The sequence below is a fragment of the Convolutriloba macropyga genome, chromosome 3 (genome assembly GCF_964194025.1).
Source record: "Convolutriloba macropyga chromosome 3, txConMacr16.3, whole genome shotgun sequence".
Classification (NCBI taxonomy): Eukaryota; Metazoa; Xenacoelomorpha; order Acoela; family Convolutidae; genus Convolutriloba; species Convolutriloba macropyga.
Window position 1 is genome coordinate 77,760,631 of NC_134470.1, and position 25,881 is coordinate 77,786,511.

At 35.9% G+C, this 25,881-nt stretch overlaps 1 protein-coding gene across 4 annotated transcripts in view; it reads right to left on the reverse strand.

Moving 5' to 3' along the window:
- Positions 1-13,351: 13,351 nt before the first annotated feature.
- The window catches only part of LOC142336480 (protein phosphatase 1 regulatory subunit 14C-like), a 120,920-nt gene continuing 108,390 nt past the window's right edge, over positions 13,352-25,881 (reverse strand). For all 4 annotated transcript variants that reach the window (XM_075385356.1, XM_075385354.1, XM_075385358.1 and 1 more), the window contains exons 4-6: positions 16,850-16,933; positions 15,395-15,427; positions 13,352-13,543 (exon numbers count right to left, since the gene is read on the reverse strand). In XM_075385356.1, coding sequence (XP_075241471.1) covers positions 13,469-13,543; positions 15,395-15,427; positions 16,850-16,933 — 192 coding nt within the window. In that variant the 3' untranslated portion in view covers positions 13,352-13,468. The remainder of the gene's footprint in view (positions 13,544-15,394; positions 15,428-16,849; positions 16,934-25,881) is intronic.

Genomic DNA, 25,881 nt, shown 5'->3' on the forward strand with positions numbered 1-25,881 from the left:
CAAGCTGAAGCGGAACAAAACTTTTTTTTCATTTTCCAAAGTCGAGCTTTTTTAAAGATGTTTGATTTTCTTTTGTTATTTGTAGACTTCCTTGTCTTTTTTAAAAAAGATTTGACCAACGCAATAAAATTTTTTACATCGAAATACTTTCTTTGAATCTATACCCCCACAATCCATTGCTTAAAAGTCAAATCAAAGTGTCTCTTAGTGCTAGTTGATTTCATGAAAAAATTTCGTCTTCTAGCAAGTGAATTGATTATTCACGCGAACAAAACATTAATTTCAATATGCCGTTTGTAGGTATAACCCCTTTTTAAACACTGTGGGTGGGGGGCATGAGTAAACGTGAATTTCAAGAACAACATAAAGGCAAGCTGATTAAAAATTGTTTATTGTTCGCCCTAAGGTTGTAAAAAATGCAGGGGCCGTCGCGGAATCGCCCTTTTATTGGCGTGTTGAGTATTCAGTTTCACGACAGTGAGCCAGCTTAAGGTTCTTGGTTCTAATGCCAGTCGGGTAACCTGACGTTTATCTTGAGGTAAAGTGCTGAGTACTTTTTTCCAGCCTCTATCTTCTTAAGTCGCGGCTTCTGTTTGCATTGGTCATGGGTGATACTATCTTATACCTATGACGCAGAGTAATCGTATTCCATTATTTTCCGTGATAATAAGAGCAGCGAACTGATAGTGGACACAACTGATTCGCAAATTCGGTGACGCACGACTCAGTGAGAAATGGCAGCAAAATTTTTAAATAATCTGCTCTGCTTCTTAGAAAACGTTTTTGCTGTACACAATTTTTTAAACAGGAGTAGACGTTCCGCGGCAATGTCTCTAAAATTTTCCAATTTTTGAAGGAAAAAACTATTGTGATAGAGTCGCCCAGAAGGATTCACAATACTATTCATTGGAAAAGACTGATCATTTCCAAAACTTGGCTTTCGCCGACAATCTGTACATCAGTGTCCCTTAAAATTTCACGAGCTCTGGATTTTACTCGTACCTTTAAAACAAATTGTTACTTAGACGCATTCATTAGATATTCAAAAAGTCCAGCATGACCGGGAAAATCAGTGTAAATAGGTACGTTTCAGTAGGTTCTCCAGCTCTTTTTTTACACCGCCTTCCTCCGTGTATTTTTTCCGTTACGTTTGAGGTGCTCCTGATGTCTTTCGTTGGGATTATGACTTCACCCTTTTTTGCAAGGGCAATTAAAACTAAAATATACTGCGTTTTGAGGCAACTGCCAGCTCCCAACAGGTGAGTTGCAGCTGATTATGAATCGTGAGCCGTAGAGTTTAAACCAGCCTAATTGTTTGATGCTCTCAAGAGCTAAATTCTCACTTTGAGTAGTTGAAGGCGTTCTTGGTATCTATTGGAAGTACTTTGTTCTCATTGTCGAGCGCTTCAAAGGCAGACCAAAATCATTTAAGACAAATTGAATCTGAAACTGATCGGACAGGCAGAGTTTAAATTTAAATGCAAGGAAACGCAAATAAATTTCAGTGTGGTTTATGATAGACCTCCTAATGTTACAGCTGGTGGCCGCCGTATTGGCCTACAGGGCGTTTAGCCGACAACCAAAAAATGAGAAATTTAACCGACAATGTAAGTAAAATGAGCAATAAAACTTTTTCTAAAGCTGTGATTGGCCAATTTAAACCACTATTTCGTAAGCGGACAAATATACCGCAGTTTTTTATCAACTAGTGTAATGAAGGTCTATCCGTGGTCGGACCGTATATAACCGCATCTGGCCATGCCTCGCGGGCCATGGCCATGCCTCAGCGGCCCATGGCCATGCCTCAGCGGCCCATGGGACTTGATATGAATCTATCACAACCGAACTACTGATTTATGGACCAATGAGACTTTTATGACCAATTATGAAGAAACTGTCGGCTAATTTTCCCATTTTTTCCTTGTCGGCTAAACGCCCTGTCGGCCAATTTTCCTAGCACCGTTACAGCTTAAGGTTTCTGCTATGTCCTTCCGTCTTACGCCAATAGTTTGTTGGTGTATTGAGGCAACTTGCTTCGTTGTTCGCGGCCAATCAATCCTGGCGACTTTTTTTCTGATTATTTTGATAAAATTTAAGGACAAAACTTTCGAAATATCGACTTAGGATGCTCTTTGAAGCATGTCAGAATTCATCTCACTACAACTTGGCAGAATTTCAGATGTCGGCAACTAAATATGACGGGCGCGGCTTCCAGCGGTTTTCTTGTGCGCTCATTTAACTGCCGCTTGAAATACAGAGGGGTGAAGCAGAATTGCATTGAGACACATGACCGTCAAAAGGTTATTTTGGATTTGCTTTCGAGATTTAGAGGGGTTTTTCACGCGTTAGTTTAAATGAATTATTTTTCCAAAACTTCGTTTTTTCGAAGCAAAAGACCCTAATGAGTGTTCTCATCTTGGATGCTAAATTGCGTTCAGTGTTTTCCTGTTAGATTGAAACTGTTGAATTATTTTTGATTCTCACGCATTCCGCTAGAATTTCATTTCCAATGTTTTTGTAGGGCTTTGAATTTGAGAAGATGTCCGTCAAGCGGTCACTGCACTATTATCAAGCTAACTAGTCAGAATATAAATTTGGTCAAAAACACATTGTCGACATTGTCAACGCACGAGAGAATTGAGTGCAGAAAACTGCTGTGACCTTAAACGATAAGCGCCAACAAATATGTCTTTTCGGCAAAAGGGTTTCAAATTTTGTTTTAGAAAATTGAGAAAATTTTTGCATTCTTTCAGTAACATCCGTTGCTTTTTCATATGTAAATACTAGTACAGAAAACAGTTGTAGAACATTAATCAACTCTTCCGTCTTCGCTGTTTAAATCCACACTGTTTCAAAATACATTGAACAGATATCTCAAATTCCACAGAAACCACATTGTTATTAGGAGCAATAGTAGTAACCTTCATTTAAATAGGGAACTTGTTTTGTTTAGTGAAGCTGACTTAACAAGTGTTTTTTTACTACACAATTAAATTTAAATCCAAACAATTAATTGTTGAACTCAATCACAGTGGAGGAAAACTCTAGATTTGATTTTCAATAATATTTGTGATGTCTAATGGCATCTTCATCGCCATAATTATGTGTTCTTCGGGTATAATAAGTTTCCATCTGATTGAATTGATACTCAAAAAGTGATTTTTGAACAGAGGTATATTTTACCCTTGTTCAGTGTCCAGTTGATTGGGTAAAATTTTGACTTTATTATTTTCACGGTTAAAAATCCTTTAGTCTATCTTCCATGGTTATCAGTTGTTCCGTTCCCATAAAAGAAAAAAAAAAGATGACGATCATGTTTGATTGGCGGCGTTTGAAATAAAGTCTGAACAGGAGAGATGCTTATACTTGGCAAGACTTTTGTTTTAAATTGGAAATTCATATAATTTCTTGAAAACAATATTTCCTCAAACTCGATAAAACTATCAGTTTTGAAAAAATTTTATTCAGGTAAATTAATGCTCAGCCATTCTTCAAACTCTTTAAGCCTATGAAAACAATTAATTGAACTGCTCCATTCCTGTCTGTTATTTTTACTGTACCATCGGGTACATTACTTATTCCGAAGAAGAAGAACTCTCTGTTCAATTTTCATGAAATGCAGAAATTTTCTCAAATATTATCCCCGTACCAAACTCCACATGTAAATCAGTACTGGGAAATTGTAAATGCAATTCTCCCATGTAATATATTTTGCTCGTTTTCTCGCTTGAAATTCGCTTCTTCCAAGCGTATATTAACGGCACAAAAGTTGAACTGCCACCAGTCGTGGTGGCGCAGAAAGAAGGACAAACCGCTAGGGAGCGAGAGATTGTGGGTGCACTCCCCGTACATAATTTTGTTTTTACGCTTGGCTCAAGTCTGACCATTGTAAAATCAGACTGAATGTAAGTCTGACAAGTCAAAAAAGTGACATGAATCAGTCTATGAGTCAGTAATGATGAGGAATTGAATTTATTCTGGCCCAGTATTGAAACACACTTGGAGTTAAGTACGGGATGGAGCAACTATTATCGAAAAGAGCACCTAAACCGTTCAATTTTGAGAATTATGATGTAGAGAACGTATTGTCAAGATCCAGCCCGGGTTTGGGGTTGACAACATCCCCGGACAATGCTAGGTCAATTTGATGCAGATCTATATACAGAAGACTTTAGACTAAGTGAGATGAAAATACACTTTGGGTACAAAAAACTAGGTAACAGCACATTTTCAGTTCTTAAACACTATTTCTGCTAAATCAGCTAATTTTACACTAAGTACTGAAAACAGCTGGAAATTTTGAAGCCTTAAACAAGTTTTTTTTCTTCTGCTTACACAGAAAAGACACTTGAGGTGCGTTGCCCCTTTTTTTGCTTCCAAAGTTGTTGATTTTCACAATTTAAGCACTGAACTTTTGAACCAATGGCACCAATTTTAATTGCTGGCCATATTGGTGACCATTAAAAAAATAGGACTTTGTTCTGTTCGGTGATCCTGACTTCACAAGAATTCCTTTCTATATATGTAGTTGTACATTCAAACAAATTATTAGTCGAAAAATTCTTGGTGGAGGAAAAATGCCATATTTTGCTTTCATTAATTTTGATGCCCTCTATTGGCATCTTCGTAAGCATAAAATTGAATTTTCCAGGGAGAAAAAAATTTTTCTCTTCTAGAATTGATAGAAAAATTATAGAGAATTTTTAACAGAGGTATCGCTTACTTTTGTCCAGTTTCCGGTTGATTGGGTTGGAAATTGAGTCTATTATTTTCACGGTTAAAGACGCCGTCGTTTCCAAATCCAAGTATAATTACCCGGGTCAACGATCATACAACTTTCTTTGATTTCGTTCTAGGTCATATATGATTCTTGGTAATCATACTAGGTCATTTATGATTTGTATGAATTCTTGGTAGTCATACAAGGACCATATACGATTTCCTCGAAATCATACAGGGATCATACAAAAAATTTCAAAGACAAAAAACTGTATAATTCTGATTTTCTATTGAAGTTGAAAAAATTTGGATATCATACAAGGTCATATATGACAAATAAAACATTGACTGGTGCCACAAATTCTCGTATAATTTAGTCAGAGCACTTTATTATATCGCATTTGCAATCCACATTTGACTCTTTGTGTGCGCTAAAAGAATAACTTTGTTGTTTAAACATGTTCAGAAAACGAATATGAGGTTATATGAAATTTTTTTTCTTGATTATTTTTCTATAAATGAGCTTTTACAAGTATAAACTGGCTGCAGAGTATGTCAAAAATTTTGTTATCTATTTGGACTCACTTTTTTTTAGTGCCCAACTTTGCAAATGATATTGTACGTTAGGTCTTTTTGGCGGATCCGAATTTGATGCCGGGGTATCACATAGGTGATGCCCTACCTAATAAAAACTAAAAACAACATAAATAGCAAAAGATTTTCAAAAAATAAATTTATGATTCTTGGTATTCATACTAAGATCATATATGACTTCTTGGTAATCATACAAGGATCATATATGATTTCTTTGGTTTCATACAAGGATCGTACTAAGAAATCAAGTATGGACAGTATGAAATCATATATGATCCTTGTATGAAATCAAAGAAACTTCAACCCGGGTAGTTCTTTGCGTGCGGATTTTTGTTCTAAACCTACTCTTTTTAGCTCTCATAAGAGAAAGGAGAACCTGTTTACTTTTTGTTTGATAGGTGTCATACTAATTAACATCTGAAAAACCGAGATGCGTATTTAAGGTCAGAAGTCGTACTTTTGATATAATTGGAGGTTCTTACAATTTAATCAAAAATTTAATCCATCAAACACGATAAAAATATCAATATCGAAGGATTTTTATCAAAAAAAGATGCCCAACCCTTCTACAAAATCTTCAAACCTCTTGATACAATTAGTTGATCCGCTCTATTTCTCGCTCTTACATTGAGCTATATAATGCAGAAATCTCTAACATATTTCGTCTATTTTCACAAAATGCAAAAAGTTCTCGAATGGTATGGAGCATCTATTATTGGATAGAGCACTCAAATCGATCCATTTAAACATAAAAGATATAGGGAATGCCTCGATAGAGTCCTGGTTGGGGATTGATGCTACTCCTAGACAGGGCTAGATCAATTTGATGCGGATCCTAGTACAGAAGAATTTTGATTGAGCGAGATGAATATGCACTTTTGTACAAAAACCTACGTAACAGCCCAATTTTCGCTCATAAGTGCTTTTTTTGATAAATAAGCTCATTTTGCACTAATGCCAGATTGAAGCATAAGAACTTAGAAATTATTAACACGATTTGGTTTTCCTATACTTGGCGTACCAAGAATAAATCGTTGCCTTGCCCAGTTTTTGCCTACTGAGCTGTTGATGTCCCATTTTCGTCGACAATCGGACATTGTGAATATCACAAATTTCGTAGACAATCGTAGAAATCAGATATTGTAACTTTGCAGTATTTGAACTGGGCTAAATAATGACATGTACAATAACAAAAGGAAAAAATTACAGCGTTTTAGTTGAGCGCATATGGTTGTTATTGCTTCTGATTCAAAAAAATGTTTTTGAAAAAATTATTGATCGCTTACAGATTCATAAACCGAGCTTTAATATGATCCCGATTAATACTCTATCATTTAAGTAATGTTGCTTTGGCTTTGAAACTAAACTTGATTAATTTGAATTCTTCTTGAACAGACTTGAATAATTTGTTCGTATCCAAGTGTTCAAAACTTTGCCTGGTTAGACTCACAAGCTCTTCACGTTAACCGCAATATTGTTTAAGTGTATTATTTGATAAAGAAGTAAATTGTTTGAATTGAGAACCAGGCTTAGTCTCCAATCATATAGTCACAAACTGATTTATCCGGTAAAAATTTTCTTGAGAACTTCAGAATGTCATTCGAAGTCCAAGGGCCTTAAACCATAATATAACTTTAAATTTTTGACAACTGAGTACAGTACTATAATGCCTCAACAAACATCATTTGGGTTTTGACAGAAGTGCTTGGTAAAATCATAAGTTCTATTTAAGAGCAGTAGGCTAGTGAAAATACTAGCCCTCCAAGTAGTTATTTCTTCAAATGCATTTTTATTATGAACATATTTTATAATTTCAGCAGAAAGCCTATTTTTTTGGGTTCAAAATGGTCTTTGCAAAAAAATATTTGTTAAATTTTGAGTTGCGCTTACATTCGTTTTAAATTGGCAGTCTTTTTAACTGGGCTAGGTAATGATATGTCCAACAGGTAGTAACAAAGGAAATCCTTTACTGTATTGTAGTTGAACCCATATGGTTGTTATTACTTATGGTTCAAAAAAAAGTTTTCGACAAAAAAATTTTTTTTTCTTTCAAATTCGCAAGTTTTTTCTCAATTCTCTCAGTTTGCAGCGTTGAAACAGCAACCCGAGAAGGGTTCATTTGCTATTCTATCCTTTAAGTAATGGCTTTTTTCCTTTGAAAATAAACTTGACCTATCAAAACTTTTTTTAATTTTCGGACGTTTTCCAATTTTTGTTGCCCTTTTTTCTGTCCAGTCCGATTACGAAATAACTGAAAACTCTCATGAGAATTTTAGCGTTGATAGAAGGCGCAATGTTTTTAGCACAGAGGCTATGAATTTTTAACATTCGACACCATTTGTCACAAAAAAAAATGTTATTTTCAGTTTTGCCTGTATTGGTTTTCGTAAAATTTTCCAGATAATCAGTGTCTTCAATTGCTTGCTATGGAAGTATAAATGAGCTCCTTCAATGATTACAATTGATAGCTAATGGTTTTCATGTCTTTCAATTTTTTTCTCTCAGAAATTGTACAAATTGAACATATTTTTTAAGTTTGCGTTTTTGATTTTGTATAAATGTCTGTTACTCTCAATAAAGCCAGATCCTTTATCTTTGCTGGCAAATTCGTTTTGTTCTATTTCATTTTTTTCTGATTTCATTTTGACTTGGTTATTAAGCTCTAATAATTTAAAAATTTACGACATTCAATTTTGTTCGTAATTGACGCCTGTTCTTTTTGTTTGATTTCGTTTTCCGTCTTGTCTCCTGGTCTCTTTAATAGCAGGTTTAATCGCCCTCTAATGGGGAATTTTTAATTTGTTTTTATCGGTTTGGTTGAAAAGTTAAAAAACGAGTTTTTAAATAAATACACCAATGAGCTCTTAATAACTAAAGCAAAAAAACCTGAGTGGGCTGGGCATATTATCTTCAAACGCACATTACTGAGCTTCCTATAAAAAAAACTTTGAATATACTAAAAAAAGTCAAATATTGATTTCAAACTATGAATTGAGTTACTGATTTTTTATAGATTACAACGTGAAAAAATCAAACCAACAACTTACTAGGTCCATTTTTTTCATGTGGAGAAAATCGGGGCAAAAATTTTAAAAGATTAATGAAAAACTGCTTCATTTTAAAGTGTTTCACTTCTTTTTTATCTAATCAGTACAGCAGACTCTTTCAATGTAGTTCAGTACACGCTAACAGAATGCAACTGAATTCAGAGAACTATGAAAACTTAAACTGGGTTTTTTTTCACAATAGACCAAAAAAGTATTGCCAACATTTTTGTTATCATTACGCCCTAGTCTAGAAAATCGAACAAAAACGAAGTAAGAAATTGACCGTGTAGTCATTTATTGTTATTCGGCAGACTCTGTTTTAAAAGCAGAAAGCTGTCGGTAAGTGAGGTCTGGAACGTAGGAAAGCTTTGATATGTTCAGTAATTCAGGAAACGGTACAATGGGATCTGAAACGCAGGAATGTGTTGTTATGTTCTATCTGAAAAGTCAGAATTTGTAGGTTTTTCCATAAAAATGTGTTTGGTTTTTTGTTCATAGTGTTCATTTTTCATTTATTCATAAGTTTTATTATTTTCTACGGGTCAAGTATCCTATGGTTGTTAGTTTTAACTTCGGCCGTAGCTGTCGCCCAGCTTAGATGAGAAAGTGTAACACCACCAGACACTACCAACACAAATCTCACCATTTCCTTTTTTAAATCAACTTGAATATCAATTTGAATATTTATTCAATCAACTTAGTATTTTTCGAATGAAATTGAATATTTATCCTTGTGCTCGAAACTTTCTCTGATTAGACTCACAAGCTCGTCACGTTATCTGCACTCTTGCTTAAGTATATTATTTGATGAAGTAGTTAATTAGTTGAATTGAGAACCTGGTATAGTTTTCAATCCTAGAGTTACCATCTAAATTATCTGGTAATAACGTTCGTGAGAACTCAAAGACATTAAAACATTTTCTAATTTTTTTGAGCAATTGAGTAAATTCCTAAAATGCCTCGACAAACTTCTTTGAAGGGTTCAGCTAAGGCCCTGGTATAACCTTTTATTCTATTTAAGAGCAGAAAGCTTGTGAAGTCAATGAGACTTCCCAGGAGTGATTTCGTCCATTGAATTATTAAAATATTCTACGGAGACTTGTGGAAATTGTGAATAGGGTTGATATCCAGCCTAATTATTCAAATTCTCGCGTCAAAGCGGATGGGGGCTGAAGTCAGGCGAAAGCTGAAAAATAAGGAAAGAAGGCCACAGAACCTGATGTGCGGTAAAGGAGTGTGCCACTGTCGTTGTCAAGTCATATCCAGGCGTTGAATAGATAATTTAACAGGACTTGAAACGGTTCCTGCGAGATGTATGAGCAAGCAGAGCTTTTTAAGTGTGTTTAAGGCAGAACAATTAGAGATTTCAATAGAAACGGCTGACTTTGAAGCTATTTTGAATGAACAAAAACTGAATTGTTCCAACACTCTGTAAAGTCTCTAATTTCAGAACAGTCTACTAGATAGCTTGCTACCAGTAACTCTGCGGCAATTATTTTAAAATATTATTGACAGATTGCCAAAAAAGTTCGAAGAGACTCAAAAACTTATTTGTCTTAAAGCTCCATTGACAAAATTGAGACGTAAAACTGTTAAATTAGACTTATACAATTTTAAACTTTCCTTTAAATGACATTCCATTTGAGTTAGAACATTTCAATTGATTCTAGATTATCGATTAAAGTAAGAAAATGACATTTTGAAAGAAAAAAAGCGCGGCAAGTGACAAAAATTATTCTAACAAGTGAACAAAAATGGCTCCAATAAGTGTGAAAAATGAAGTTACTGCGCATTTCTGTCACAAAGTTGAGCGTGACTGAATAAAAAGTTGATTAGAAAGGAACATGGTCTAAGCAAACGAGTCGAAGCTGACAAACAAAGTTGGATCTTTTCCGTTTGTGCCCCCCCCCCCTTCCCCCCAGCTTAGTGGGCGCATATTATTTGCGCAACCCCCCCCCCCCCCCCCAGACGCACGTGCCATATTTTTACATAATGATTTACTATGTAATGGTACGTGCTCTGGGGGGGGGGGGGGGGGGGGGCGAATAGCGTACTGGGGGCACAAAGGAAAAGATCCACAAAATTTTGTAGGTCAATTCATTGCGAACAGCTCCTGTAATTTGCATCGACTTGACCTCAAAGACTAGACCTAGAAATGACTAGTATTGGATTTGGAAAAATTCTTAAAAAGTCGAACAAATAACTCGAAAAAGCAGCTCAAACGAAAATCAAATCCGCCAACTGAAAAAAAACTATTAAGAAAGCAACTACTGTTTTTCTACTACTGTTCTATTATGAATTCAGACCAGAAATCTAGACGTCAAAAAGCCAGACGAAATTTTACGCCACATCAAAACAACTTGTCATTTTGCCCCTCTGGCATCACTCTCATTTAGAAGTTAGACAAGATGGGAATAGGTGGGGGGGGGGGGGGGTAGGTGGGGTAGGCGAGTGGTTTGGGCAGCGAGCAGAGCGCCATTTTAACCTTTATATCTTGAATTTTTCTAATTATTTAAAATTGGCTGCGGAAATAAGTCTTGAGTAATTATGCTGCAGCTGACTGTTATTAAACTACTTCTCCTCTTGAAATCCGAACCAAGGTATCTCCAACAAGTAAAAAACTGTATAAAATCAACAAAACATCCAGTCCTAAATTCTGAACAAAATATGTAGACCTCTCAAAAATTGATAGCTCCTCCATTACCAAAGGGTATCAGGACAAAAAACAAAGATTTCACAAAAACATTCGTAGGTTTATGTTAATGAGCAGTCAATGGGACCAACAATGAACTTGTGAAAAGCACGGAAAACAGAGTCATTTGTGTGGCACATCGCTCCTTATGAGCTGAGGCTTTTAAAGCGTGTAATTTTGAAGCTAAAAAATTGCAGCAAAAAAAACCACCAAGTCAATATTTGTTGCAGCTGGGGATCAAACACTCATAGGGATCCTTGTTGCAGTTCATAATCGAAAGCTAAGCCAATACGAAACAGAAAGATGAGCAGGAAAGATGAGCTTAAGATCAAATAAAAATGTTTATTACCTGGCAGCCATGGTTTTGGAAAGCATTTTGTAAAAAATAACAGAACTTTCTGTTATGAAAATAACAGAACTTATCAAATAACTTTAAGATTTTTTGCCTTTTCCGTCATTATTTGAAGCGATGACAATTAAAAGAACTTCGTAGAGCGTTTCTCATCAGACATGAGATCAATTGAACAGTGAAAGGATAAAAAAATAAAGTCCCCTTAACTAAAAAGGGGTTTAAAAACCAAATTTTTTTTATTGGTTCTTTCCTTAAGTAGTTGGTTTTCACTTATTATGTTTTTCAAATCGCCCTAAAAATAGAAAACACAGGGTTAAGGCGTATAGCTTGATTTTTGCCAATTTTCACAAGAGAAATGTGTTTTTTTTGTCTCCAAGAAAAGTTTTCCTGATTTTATTTTATATATTCTTAATAAACGCGAAAATATACTACTGACTGCATCACAATTTACATTCACTGAATGAATAGACAGTTGGAAAATTTTTCATACAACTGATTCAGAAATTGATAACCATCTACCCTCCGTTACCGTTTTTCCTATTTTGAATCTTGTTTTTAACCTCTACTTTTTTTAAGCTCTACTTTTTTTAACCTGCGATAGAATTTGTCTTTTCATAACAATAGTTTCTAAGGGCTAAAAAATGTTGAATTTGTTTTCATTGTTATGATACGTTTACAAAAAGTGAAAACTTGACTTGAAACAAGCCAACCTCTTTATATACTTCAAACTCTTGAAGAACTGAACAATAATCAAGTTTGAGACTCTCAAAAAAAAACAGGCCAAGTATATAAACTCCATTTTGGAAAAGTTTTGAAACATTAAGTAACTAAGATGACCTCTTATCAGGCAAGTTGCAGACCGTTTTTCAGACATTCGTGCGTTTGAAGTTGTTTGATTGCCTAGTTGTGCGCTCGAGGAGGCTCTAATTGGATGTCACTTTGGAGTGGGCTCTTCTTCGACTTGGGGGGTAATGTGGTCATAGGCATAAATAATCCTTAGAACTAACAACCATTCAGCTGTAAAAACTTGCGCTCATTCAAGACAACTCTTCACGACAATGAATCTCTCGCGTTGTGAGATGTGATCTGGAAAGAACGGTGCCCCGTTATCACTGACAAAGTCCCACCATATCATCGACTAGGACTAAATTATGAGCTCAATTGAAATTTTGCGAGCATTATTATGTCGGTTTGATGCAGAATTTCAAAGTCGTCCATTTGAAACGTCGTCCTGTTGAAACTTCTCAGAAGAACACTACCATCCAAAAGTCAATCTCGTTGCGGATTTTTTTTCCTTTTGTGCCCCCCCCCCCAGTACGTTATGCGCCCCCAGTTACAAAGCACGTGCCATTACATAGTAAATTATTATGTAAAAATATGGCACGTGAGTCTGGGGGGTCCAAATAATATGCGCCCACTAAGCTGGGGGGGGGGCACAAACGGAGATGATCCCTCGTTTCTTACTCCGGGGTCGTGTCAATCTTTATGCAAACGTCTATTTAAAGCCCGAAATGATACACTTTCAGTTGTCGCATAGAAGTTAACAAATTTTATCTTAAGTGCACTTAATTTTAAAAATAAATGGAATAACAGTTTTTCGAGGTTGAAAGGTTGGTGAAACTACCAGCTCAAAATATGATACTTTTGAAAAACTGATACTTTTGAAAAACTGATACTTTTGAAATTTTTAATATTTTTTCCGAGTACTGAAACTTCTGCTTTCGATAAAGATGACAAAAAATCTGTTTTGCTACAATCTTTTACAAATTGATGGTAATGATATCTTTAAATTAGGAATTGGCTTTCCTATAAGAACATGAGCACTCAAAAAAGATGATTAAGCTCGTTCTAAAGACTACAATCTTTGGCGCTATCAAGATTCATGTTGATATTTCTCTACTAAGCACAGACTCTCACAGTCCTCTTGTCAGATCACAGAATGAAAAATAAAAAGCAAGAGGATTTTAAATTACTTCATTACTATTTATAAATGAAAAATGGTAGCATCGATAATGAACTGTTGAAAAGCAAGGAAAACAATAAAGCTGGGGGGGGGGGGGGTAGTTAGAAAGTCCTCGAATGTTTCTCGTCTGTTGATTCTAGATTCCGCATCTTGTCCAGCAGTTCCCGGATAAAGTTCTGAAACAAAAACAAAGAAGAACTTTTTTAGATAAATGCCCTTATCTTTGAGGGAAGGTTTTCAATTGAACATTGACAATGATTCAATCGTGATCAATTTAGTCCAAAATGAGGAAAACGTTGCACCCTTTTTTTAAAGGTTGTTTCTCCATAACATTTTTAATGAAATGTTAATAACAAAAAGCATTAACTCTTAGTAATTAAATGCATGTTATAGCCTTATTTAAATGTCCATGTCTAAAGTATTTGAAAAGTTTTTAGCAAGGAACATCAGAGTTTTTAAAATTTTACATACTTAATATTGAACACTGTGGCTTCAGGGAGAAAGAAGCAGTTGATGCAATTTAAAACTGGTAGAAAGTAAAAGATTGTCTCCAAACTTCCAGGCAACATATTTGACTTAGCTAAAGCATTTGACACCATAGACCACAAAGTTATAATCCTTAAGCTTGAAAAACTAGGCTTCGGTAACCCAATCAACCGAATTCTTACTTTTTACCTAACTGGTCGAGAAAAATATGTTGAGTTCAACCAATCCACATCTAGTTGCTTACCAGTTATTTGTGGAGTACCTCAGGGGTCTGTTTTAGGATCACATTTTTTAAAATCTACTTTAAGGACCTTCCCACTTTGCAAACTAAAAATCAGATTGTTCTCTTCGCCGACAATATGGCTCTCAGTGGTAAACTAGGCTCTGACACGGCAGAAGACTGCGAAAATATTAAACTGGGTGGCTCTAAACAGTCTGCCTAAATAAAACAACAAACAAACAAATATTTTGGCACGGCAGCAGGCGCCAATAAAGCTAGGCAGTTTGTTCCAAATAGTCAAGTAGAGAGTTTTGCAAATTTTTTGGGTCCCGAAATAGATCACAAGCTGAGCTTCCAGGAGCATGCAAAGCAGTTGCTGAGAAAATGCCAAGAACGTTCCGTTTCTGTATTAACAAGAGTTTTTGCCTTCTGCATTGTTTAGAGCATATAAAACCATTATTCAGTCAATCTATCACTACGACTTACTGGTGAACAGTACTGCTGATGAAAAAGTATTGGAAAAAATCGAACATCAACAGAAACTGTTGATCCGAAATATTTTTTAAGAAAAGGAAATTTGAATCGGCACTCAAATTGCGACCAAAATACAAAATTTCTCTAGTGAGGGAACTTCATTTCTACGATTTTTTGAAGCTTCTGGTAGCTGTTTTAAGAGAAACACATGCCCATCCAGAGGTAAATATCTACAAAAGACCCAAAGAAATTCACACACTTTTTGAAACGGAGAAAAAAAATACTTTTTAAAACTGAAATAAAATTTACAAAACAAAATAAAAAGTCCGCGTCAGGATCCTCTGCAATGTTTTAATGAAATTTGACATAAGTGTATTAAAAAAATTTCTACTACTTGACAAAAAACAACTATTTGCAGCGTATTAGAGATGTCTACATATATGAGAATCCGGAATTACTCGCTATATTTTGGTAACAAAAATACTCTCAAAATATATCAAGACACCTGAGAGCGGATAGCAATAGTCTGATGGTGCTCTTGCAAATTGATAATAACTTACTGATTGTATGTTTATTCTGTCATTTGGTATCAGTTTGAGAACGAATTTATTATATATTATTATATTTCAATGGTTTCTTCTGTTTTATATCATGGTTGTACATGAAGAACTGCCCCCACTTGGCGGAGAATTTAACTCCCCCTTTCGGTGTGTAACTAAATAGCAGTGCAGTTTCTATTTCTAATTTTAAACAGAAATAATTAGTTCCAGGCGGTGACATATTTTATATTTGGGTCATGTTTTCTTGGCCGATAGCGTAAAGAGAGGCGGATGGATGTGAGACTTACATCTGTCGAATGCTGACAGCCCTTGAGCACCTCCTGAAACAATTCAACTCAACTCACTTTTCATTTCACAAGTCATCGTGATCAAAAATAATTTATAACAGTAACCGTCTGTTATTACGTCAAAGCATTAGGTATCCGGTTTCCAACTTCTAAACCGGTTTCCAATTAAACCAGTTTGGTAACAATTTCAGGATGTCAATTATCTCATTGAAACGGTTGGATCTATTTTGCTTCCCCCATCCCCCCCCCATTTTTTATATGCCCCCCAATTACAATTTAGGTGTTGTTATATAGCGCGTTACTAAAAAAAATAGCTAGAAAAAATTTATAAAAGTTAGCTCAGTAAGTTAGCACAAAATGTTAAACTATTGTTTGTGGTACATATTATTCAAAAACCAATTTTTCAACAGAGCTTTTGAAACAAAAGCTTCGAAAGTCAGGGAAGAGCACATTTTGGTGCCAACGATATGTCAATGTAAACACCATTGGGTTGGGAGAGCTACGCAATAATTGTATACTCTGGCATTCATTCCAACCGTCGAGGGGGGGGGGGGCATTAAACAGATCTGCAGAGGTGAAAATTGGTTAGAACGGAACATGAATGAGCTTTTCCATAAACATTGTAAAAGCGTCGCTGATTTAATACACAATCTAATCTCTTCGACTTGATCACGTCTTTTATTTTAGTTCATATTGCGAAAGAGATTATGCAAATGATTCTACCCCAATTTCCATTAAGTTCTTCAATTTTCTCTTTCATACGAGGTAATCCTTTCTGTTTAGTTCAGAAGATACACTTTATCGTTTTCCAAATTCGCCTTCATTTTAGCACAGTTCATCATTTTTAGTCACTGATAGCCACCGCCGCATAGGGAGTTTATTTTGCAACGTTCCACAATTCGGATAATTTTCTACTCATAAAAGGATCATTATATAATTATAAGTCATTTGTATCTTTTCCGTTTGTGCCCCCTCCCCTGTTTAGTGGGCGCATATTATTTGCACCCCCAGACGAAGGTGTCATATTTTACATGATGATTTACTATGCAATGGCACGTGCTCTGTAACTGGGGGGGGGCATAACGTACTGGGGGGGGGCACAAACGGAAAAGATCCAGTCATTTATATACGCTTTTTCTGGTACGATCTTAGTAAGATCACCAATAAACTATACATGATATTACTTATATCACTGATACTGATATACATGATAACTGGAATCACAATTACATAGACCTCAACAGCAATTTTTGACGAGGAACACGCCGACATTTTTCCGCGCCAGTTTTTAATTACATGCATAATCAGATAAAACATTTACGTCACGTAAAAATGACATTGCGTAATAAATTATACTGCTTAATAAATTACGCAAATAATTACGCAATTTTTACGTAAAAAATTACATTGCGTATGAAAAACCTCGAGCAAAGGTATTTAGATGATCTCTCTTACTTTGATAAAAGATCGTTTCTGTTCGTCTGAGTGGAATTGAGAGACATCGTCCAAGTCAACGAAGAGATCGCAATCTTCATCAGCCTAAACAAACTCCTTCAATTCTCATAGTTGAACTTTAGGCCAATTTATACTTCCATCGTGGAAAATTGATGATTCTGAAATTTTAATGAACTCTGTTGAGAGTGTGATACATATGGATACCTAAATATATATCGAAACCTCTATGTGTACTAAATTATTTACCCTCTATATATATAATTATATCATGTGTTTTATAAACTAAAAGTTATGACTTCTATTTATTCACCTATACTAATATTCCCGATAGTCTACTAAATTATTTCATATTTTGTTCATATCGATTTATTACTAATAATCATAATCTCAATAATCAATCTGAATTCAAGTTACTCTGCTTTTGCTCTTCATAATCCTAAGTTAGTCTTAGCAGTGGATCCGCGTCGCGTTTCCAATAAACATAATTCACGCTACACAAGTAATTGTGTATTTGACTAGCAATTACTACTCAATTTGTAAGACAACGCATTCGCACCGCGAATCCTAACTTATTCAGTAATAAAAGATATAACATGGCGCAGTCAGCGACAAAGGACAGCGGCAAATCCCCACTTGGAATTCAACCCTTTTGGGAAAAGGCGACACTAGAACCCCCAATTCGCTGGGAGTTTTGGAGAATACAATTGAAAATCGCAATCCTCGCTAGAGAAGGAATTGAAGTGGACCTTCTCTTGGTAGACCCTCCTGAACATGTGCTCCTGCCTCCTGAACCAGCATATAAGGATGCAGTGGACAACCCGACGGCGCAATCAGAACGAGACCGACGTACCCGTAATGAGCAGGCAAAAACAGCGTGGAAAAACCAGTGTCAACGTGTCATGACAATCGGCGTACTTTGTGGTGATAAACCATGGAAGTTATGTGATCGAAAAGCATCCTCTCTGATGTACTTGAGCTTAGGCATGGAGGGGCGCCGTGTATTCAACTCAAAAAATTCAACCATTAACCTCGAAACAATCTCAACGAAGGACCTTTGGGACGTTCTGAATACAACCTTTATTCGGATCCATAACATAAGCTTCGATAGATACCTCTTCCTCACAAGAAAACAACAAAAGGGAGAGCCTATTGAGAAATTCTATGGACATCTCAAAGAACTTTCGGAAAACTGTGATCTAGGAGATAAAGGGGACACTATCATCCGGGATGTCTTTATCGCGAATATGCAAAATGAAGACATTCAGAAGGAACTTCTTAAGGAAACAGTAGACCCCGAAAAATCATTGGCAATAGCAATTAATATTGAGATGGGTACACTCAACCAACTGAAAATGAACGCAAGCAAAACTGAACCACAGTCAACGGTTAACCAAGTACAACGGACACGTATCGCAAATGCTACCCCATTCTCCAATATGAATACTACCGCACGAAAAAAGCCTACAACCTGTCATTTCTGTGGATCTAACTGGACCTCCGACCATCGCAACAAATGTCCCGCTCGGGGAAAAAGATGCAATAACTGCGGTATTGAAAACCACTTCGCAAAGGTTTGTCGCAAACCTAAAGATCCTAATTCGTACCCAAAACCTAGACCGCGAGTCAATAACGTAGAAAAAGACGATCAAAATGAAGATGTCAATCAAATTTCGGCCAATTTTGATCCGGATTTGGAGTCAAATTATTCTTCAGATGAAGATAACTGTGTAGCAGTCATATCTTCATCGGATTCTACAACTTCGGTGGACGCAACCAACCTACCTGTAACTATCGGCAATACATCAACAAAGGTTTTGGTGGATTCGGGCAGCGTGTGTACAATAATCAATGAATCCTTGGCGAACTCAATCATTTCCCATGATCCAAAATCAAAGTGGATGCGCGAAGCAAATCCTAAACAACTAAAGACATTTTCAAATGAACCTATTCACACGGTGGGCATCCTCCAAACTTCCATTCAAAGCAGCAATTGGTACGCGAATCCAATTGAAATTCAAGTAGTGGCGGACGGACATCTCTCTCTACTGGGTAGAGATCTGTTTCCAGCTCTTGGAATTTCAATACATCAATCAAATAATCAAGTAACAATCAATCAGGTATGTCAAGAATATTGCCCAATCAAAAAACAGATTGCTATTGATTACCCCGACTTAATCTCCAGAATTGGTAAGTCTAAAGTACATACAGTTCGTTCAGAATTCCACAAACATTACACCCCATCACATCAAAAAGGCCGACGCGTCCCTATAAATTTATTGGACAAAGAATCCGCAGAACTAAAGAAACTTTCTGAACAAGGACACATTGAAAAATTACAAGAATGTTCGGATAAAAACTTCATTTCTCCCATTGTAATTACGGTCAAAAAGGACAAATCTGTAAAGTTAGCTCTTGATTCGAAAATATTAAACAAAGCAATCCACAAAAACAAGTATCAAATGCCAAACATAGATAGTCTCATTGATTCAATTTCACAACATATTAATAACTCAAATCTGGGAGATAACGTATATTTTTCAACAATCGATCTAAAATATGCCTATAGCCAATTAAAGTTACATCCCGATACGGCACGTCACTGTAATTTTAACATCATTTGCGGCGAAGCAACGGGTACGTATCGCTTTAAAACGGGATTTTATGGCCTTACAGATATGCCGGCCGAGTTTCAAAAGGCAATGGATTACACATTGGTTGGACTGACTAACACATACTGTTTTCTGGATGACATAATCGTAGTCAGCAAAGGCACCCAGGAATCGCACCTCAAATACGTATACAAATGTCTCCAAAAACTTGACGCAGACAATCTTAGAGTTAACTTAAGTAAATGTCACTTCGCAAAACATCAAATAAATCGGCTTGGTTTTACATTTTCACAAAGTGGTGTCAAACCTATTGAATCTAAAACAGCGGCAATTGCGGAAATTAAAGCCCCAAAAACATTGAAACAATTACGGTCATTTCTAGGTAGTGTTCATCACCTAAGCAAATTCATACCTAATCTTGCCAAAATATGTCACCCCCTCCGACCTTTATTAAAGAAAAACGAAAAATTTATTTGGAATGAGAATCACCAATCACATTTTGAACATATCAAAACTGTTATTGCAAACGCTACGGAAAATACTCATTTTAATCCAACACTGGAAACGCGCATCAAATGTGATGCATCTCGCCAATGTTTAGGCGCTGCACTCGAACAATTAGACTGCGAAGGGTGGAAAACAATAGCTTTCGCATCTCGTTTTCTTAATAGCAATGAAGAACGTTATAGTGTAAATGAACTCGAATTACTTGGGGTGGTTTGGGCCATTGAATATTTCAAATATTATTTATTTGGGAAAACCTTCACAGTTCTAACCGATCATAAAGCACTTCTTTCCGTTTTAAAATTGCACCGCTCTAATAAATCTTACAACAGTAGATTAACACGATGGATTGACCGCTTGTTGCCATTTGATTTCAATATTAAACATATTCCTGGTACCAGAATGGGCTTAGTTGATTATATTTCGCGCCAACCAAATCAAAACGCTAAAAGTGTCAATCAATATGATGAGGAATTTATGGTAGCAACAATTTCCCGTATTCGCGACGCGATTACATCTTTATTTAGTAACGCAAATAAAATTCCTTTCCAAAAGCGGCACATAACTAGTAATTATAAGCAACAAGTACATCCGACGCGAGTCCACTCTTGCAAACCTGCTAAAATTAGCGCGCATAATTCGAATGCCTCAATTAATTCATTCATTCCTCGAGTACAAGTAAACAATTACAATTCTGAATTTATTTCTAACTTTAATTGCCGTGCAAATCAACTGCTTCAATCTGATACCACACCCGCAGCGCGAATCCCGTCGCAAAACTAATTGCAATTTGATAGCTAGTTCCACACAACAAGTACTCCATATCAACATGTCAGCAAAAGAGGCATCACAAAGCAACCCATCAACTTCACCACAAACCCCAAGAGTGACATTTCGCACCCAATCCACCCCCATTTCATCTACCAGAGCCGGACCCAGCAACACCCAAGCATGATCATCACCAGAGGACTATGACATTGAACTTTCACGGGAAGAGGTATTCGAAAACAACTTAAACCAACTATTCACCAAATCCTTCCTAGCGGTACTAACAAGCAAAGACGCGGTGCTGAAAGAGATCCGCGATTGTGTAATGCAGGATGACGAAGACCGCTGTAAAGAAGTGAGCACATACATCCACTCCTTCTGGAAGGATCTACACGTAAAATCTGGGTGTCTGTGTGTTGACCAACGTGTGGCCATCCCGAATTCAATCAAGGAGGCGGTGCTTGAATCCATTCATATGACGCACCCGGGTAGTTGGGGGATGATATCTCTCTCTCAATATGCATGGTGGCCCTACATGCATAGGGAAATTTTAGCAAAAACATCCGATTGCGCCCCGTGTACGGATATTGGTAAGAATTTGAAACCTATTATACCAAAATCTAAATGGCATCCACACAAAGCTTGTCAAGAACCAAATGAAGAAATACAGATTGATTTTGGGGGTCCGATAATTAATGATAAAGACAAAGATATTTACTTCTTAACATGTATTGACCGTTATTCAAAATATCCAACTGTTAGAATATTCGAAAATGCTAATGGGGTAAACGTAGTAAAATTTCTTCGTGATTATGCATATACTCATGGAATCCCGCGAACGATACGCTTAGATCAAGCAACTTGTCTTGTAGGTAAACAAGTCACAAATTATTGTAACGAAAATAATATTGACATTCTCGACGCTCCGGTTGGTGATCATAGAGCTATTGGATTGGTGGAGCGAATGATCCAAACAATTAAAAGACGTTTAGCCTGCATGAAAGCCGAAAATAAAGATACATTCTCCACAGCTAAAGCAATAAAACAAATAGTCTCTGATATACGATTAACTAAACAGAAAACAACAAATATAACACCTTTTGAAGCTCATTTTGGTCGCCCTGCAAATACTCCCTTACGGAATATTAGCACACTTCCATCAAGTAAAAATCTAACTTATGAAAAAATTGTTAATCACTATTTAGATGCTGAGACAGTTTCTCCGGAGGATTTGCTCGACGAAAATGGATGGATAAGTGCCAACAGAAGTGACACTGAGATAGAGCATAAGATGTGCCAGGCCTCCCTAGACGCAGGACAACGCTATCGGGAGTCAGACATTAAAGAGTCCCGCTTTATAACGCACCCACAAATCACAGACCCTATCCCCAGGACCGAACAGCCCCTTATATCAATTGTACCGGCCCCACCTACACCTACACCACAAGTACCCCCCGCACAAACACAGGACGACCAAACAAAAGGCCGCAAGCGCAATCGGCCCCAATTCTACGGCTTCACAGATGCTGACATCTCCCCTACAAGCTCTCTAGCTTCCACAAGTTCTACTCAGCCAAAGAAGCGCAAGAATAAAAAAGACAAGAAACAAACAAAGAAGTCCGATTCGGTGGTAGCCCTCATACAAACGGCAGAACAATCTCGAATCCCGTCACCTCCCAGACCCGACTTACAATTGGGACAAGTGTCACCACCGGATCCCAGAGTTCGATATTTCGAATATGAGCAAGAACGAGAAATGTCGGTGTGGGATGCTGAAAATGAAATTTAAATTCAAAAACTTAGTAAAACTATTTTAAACTGCATTCATTTATTTAGTCTTGTTCCCGCTCTGCTAATCCACAAATAATGTTAATTTTACTTTGAATTCATTACAATTCATCTTCATTTGTTAACATTTAATTCTTTCAGTATTCGCCTTGCGAATCCATTCATTTCTGTTTGTGCACTTAAATAATTCAGTACAATGTATTCATTTCACACGCTTAAATTATGACGCGTATTTGCTTGACATTTACACCATTATTTAACATTAGTAGTACTTCTACATTTTAAGTTCAATTATGTTTGTCTCATTCAATTTCATGTTTTGTGCAGATACTAAAAAATTGTAAATACATTAAAATTTTTTTTTGTCACGAGGGAAATGTGATACATATGGATACCTAAATATATATCGAAACCTCTATGTGTACTAAATTATTTATTCTCTATATATATAATTATATCATGTGTTTTATAAACTAAAAGTTATGACTTCTATTTATTCACCTATACTAATATTCCCGATAGTCTACTAATTTATTTCATATTTTGTTCATATCGATTTATTACTAATAATCATAATCTCAATAATCAATCTGAATTCAAGTTACTCTGCTTTTGCTCTTCATAATCCTAAGTTAGTCTTAGCAGTGGATCCGCGTCGCGTTTCCAATAAACATAATTCACGCTACACAAGTAATTGTGTATTTGACTAGCAATTACTACTCAATTTGTAAGACAACGCATTCGCACCGCGAATCCTAACTTATTCAGTAATAAAAGATATAACAGAGAGTCAGAAAAAAATGAGTTACGCATTTTCGAAGCTTGACAAAACGAATATAATCAGCAACCAAATCCCTAATATTAAACAAAACCAACCAACGTCAGACAAGTTACTTTTGAACGACATGCTGGTAAGTTTAATTCAGAGGGGATTGTTACAAAGAAAAACTTTTTAAGGCCGCAAACATTCCAACTAGGGAGGGATTCGAACCCCCGTTTTCCTTCGTCCTAGACTAAAGCCATTATCAGTAGGCAATCGGGTCATTTAGCACTGCAGACGTAATTTCTGAAAAAAAGCAGCTTAGGTCACGAAAAAATCAAAAAGCCAACAGTCAAAAAGTCACTCGAGAAGTGAAATGCAGAAAAAAATTACAGAACAAAACGGTCAAGCAAAATTTTTGCATAAGACATACACGTCTACAATAGTTGCATCAAAATTCGTTCAAGAGCATTTATAATGCAAGTACTCAAAACCGACGTTTAGATGTGAGCGGATATAAATGGACGAATCAGCAAAATTATCAAAAATATCGCCAGTAAATGGTAATTATGCAAGGAAAGCGCTAAACGTACTGAAAAAATTTTTTATGTTATAATTCTCATGTCATCAGGTAGTCGACATGCATTTATCTTTCAGACAAGGAAACTTGAAATCCAGCAGAACTCAAAAACAATCTGACTCAAAAGCAACTACATATGTAAAATTAGCACTTTGTTGAAAAGCAATTGTAAAAACATGAGACTTTTATGTTGCTTTTAAGCAAGGATATCAATTTTTGTAATTTACCAAAAGTTTTGTGACAACTGATACTCTGTTAGAGAGAAGTTCTGAGAAAATAAAAATATTCTTTCCTCAGCTAAGATACCTAAATATAAAAATAGTAAAACTACCAGCGATTTTTGTTAAGAGTTTAAACAGCAAAATGTGCAAACTATAATTGTACAGGATAAAAAAGATGGTTGTGACAAGTTAATATTTATACATTGCCTTCAAAAACAAATTGGAAAATCAAGTGCCTGTAAATTTGCTACATCTGCTCCATTATTGCACTTTGTTTGGAGAGTGCAAACTAATGAACGCAATGAATTTAAATCTAAATAAATTTTTATTTTAATACCTTGAATTCTTGTCGCCAGCCACACGAAAGTTAGGTTTTGTGAACCGGATTGTCGGCTACCTTCTCTTGCAAATATGGAAAAATAATTTATCTCAAGGCTGTTTTATAAGACGTTTAAATTTCCAAAAATTGTAGACTTTTTCTTACTAGAAAAATTCTTTGCCTATAGTTGAGTAAGTTGGGAATAAGTTCTCAGGTGCAAGCAAAAATTTACTCCTGATGTCAAGATTAAATTTTTTTGCAATTAATTTTTGATCCTCGGTAATTTTGTAGTTTGTAATTTTGTAGGACAAATATTATTTTGTATACAAACTTTTCAACTGTTTTGGTGAACAAAATTTTGAAGCTCATGATACATATAAATTAGCTTTCTGTTGCCTTGCCCTTACAAGTAGAATTAGCTCCTTATAAATAACTTTTTATAAGACATTAGAAGCAAACAAAAATAACTTAAGGTAAATGTACTGAAATTAATCACATTAATTTAATTTATCTAAAACGTTAAGGTAATTTTTCCTTAACTTATCAGAAAATTGACTGAAGGTTCCATAACAATTAAGCGAACAACTTAAATTTTACCTTAAAAATACCCTTAACTTTTATCTTAACTGTTTTGTAAAGGTTGAGGTACCATGTATCTCAATTTTACCTTAGAAAATTACCTTAAAACTGTCAGATTAATATTACGGTAAATTTTTTAGTGTTGAAAACTAGAGATGGAGGTCCAACATTTGTTGTGCTCAGCATAGAGGTAAGTGTATATGGAAATTGATAACACCAAACTTTGCAATTTCGCAAACTTCGCAGAAAAACTACCCAAAGAATTTAATTGTTTTGGGTCATTGTCAATTTCTAAGAACTTTTCTATTCAGATTCCGCTCCATTTGTTATATGGGTCTGTACAACCCTCAATATAATACAAATATGTGAACGAAAAACTAACCTTCTATAAAACAAGCTGGAAAGCGCGCAAGCACTTACCTGTGCAAAGAAAACCAACCTCTAGAATTGCTTTTGACAGAAAGGTCAAAGACTAAAGTTTTTTTAAATGAAGAATTTCAGAAATTAACTCTTGGTATCTTCGGTAAGACTTATTTTGTCAGGTCGGAATTTCGCGTATTTTGACCGTTTCTGAATCGTATCAACTCAGTAAGTCCTTTCCCAAGCAACTGCTTAGCGTTTGCTTTAGAAATTGCTAGGAATATTCTCAAGCATAACGTTTTGAAAACCACATTTGCTGAAAGCAGTGACAAAGCAAACTTTGCAGACAATATGCGAATAAGTCGAAACTAAGTTCGTTAAATCGTCGAGGCGAATTTTAGTGACAGTAGCAATGCGTAAATTGGCGAATATCCCCCCCCCCCCCCCCCCCCCCCCCAATCAAAGCACTAGATTAAAGTCGGTGACGAGATCAAAGGATTGAAATCTATAACTTTTCAACATTTTATGCACACTTAGAATGCGG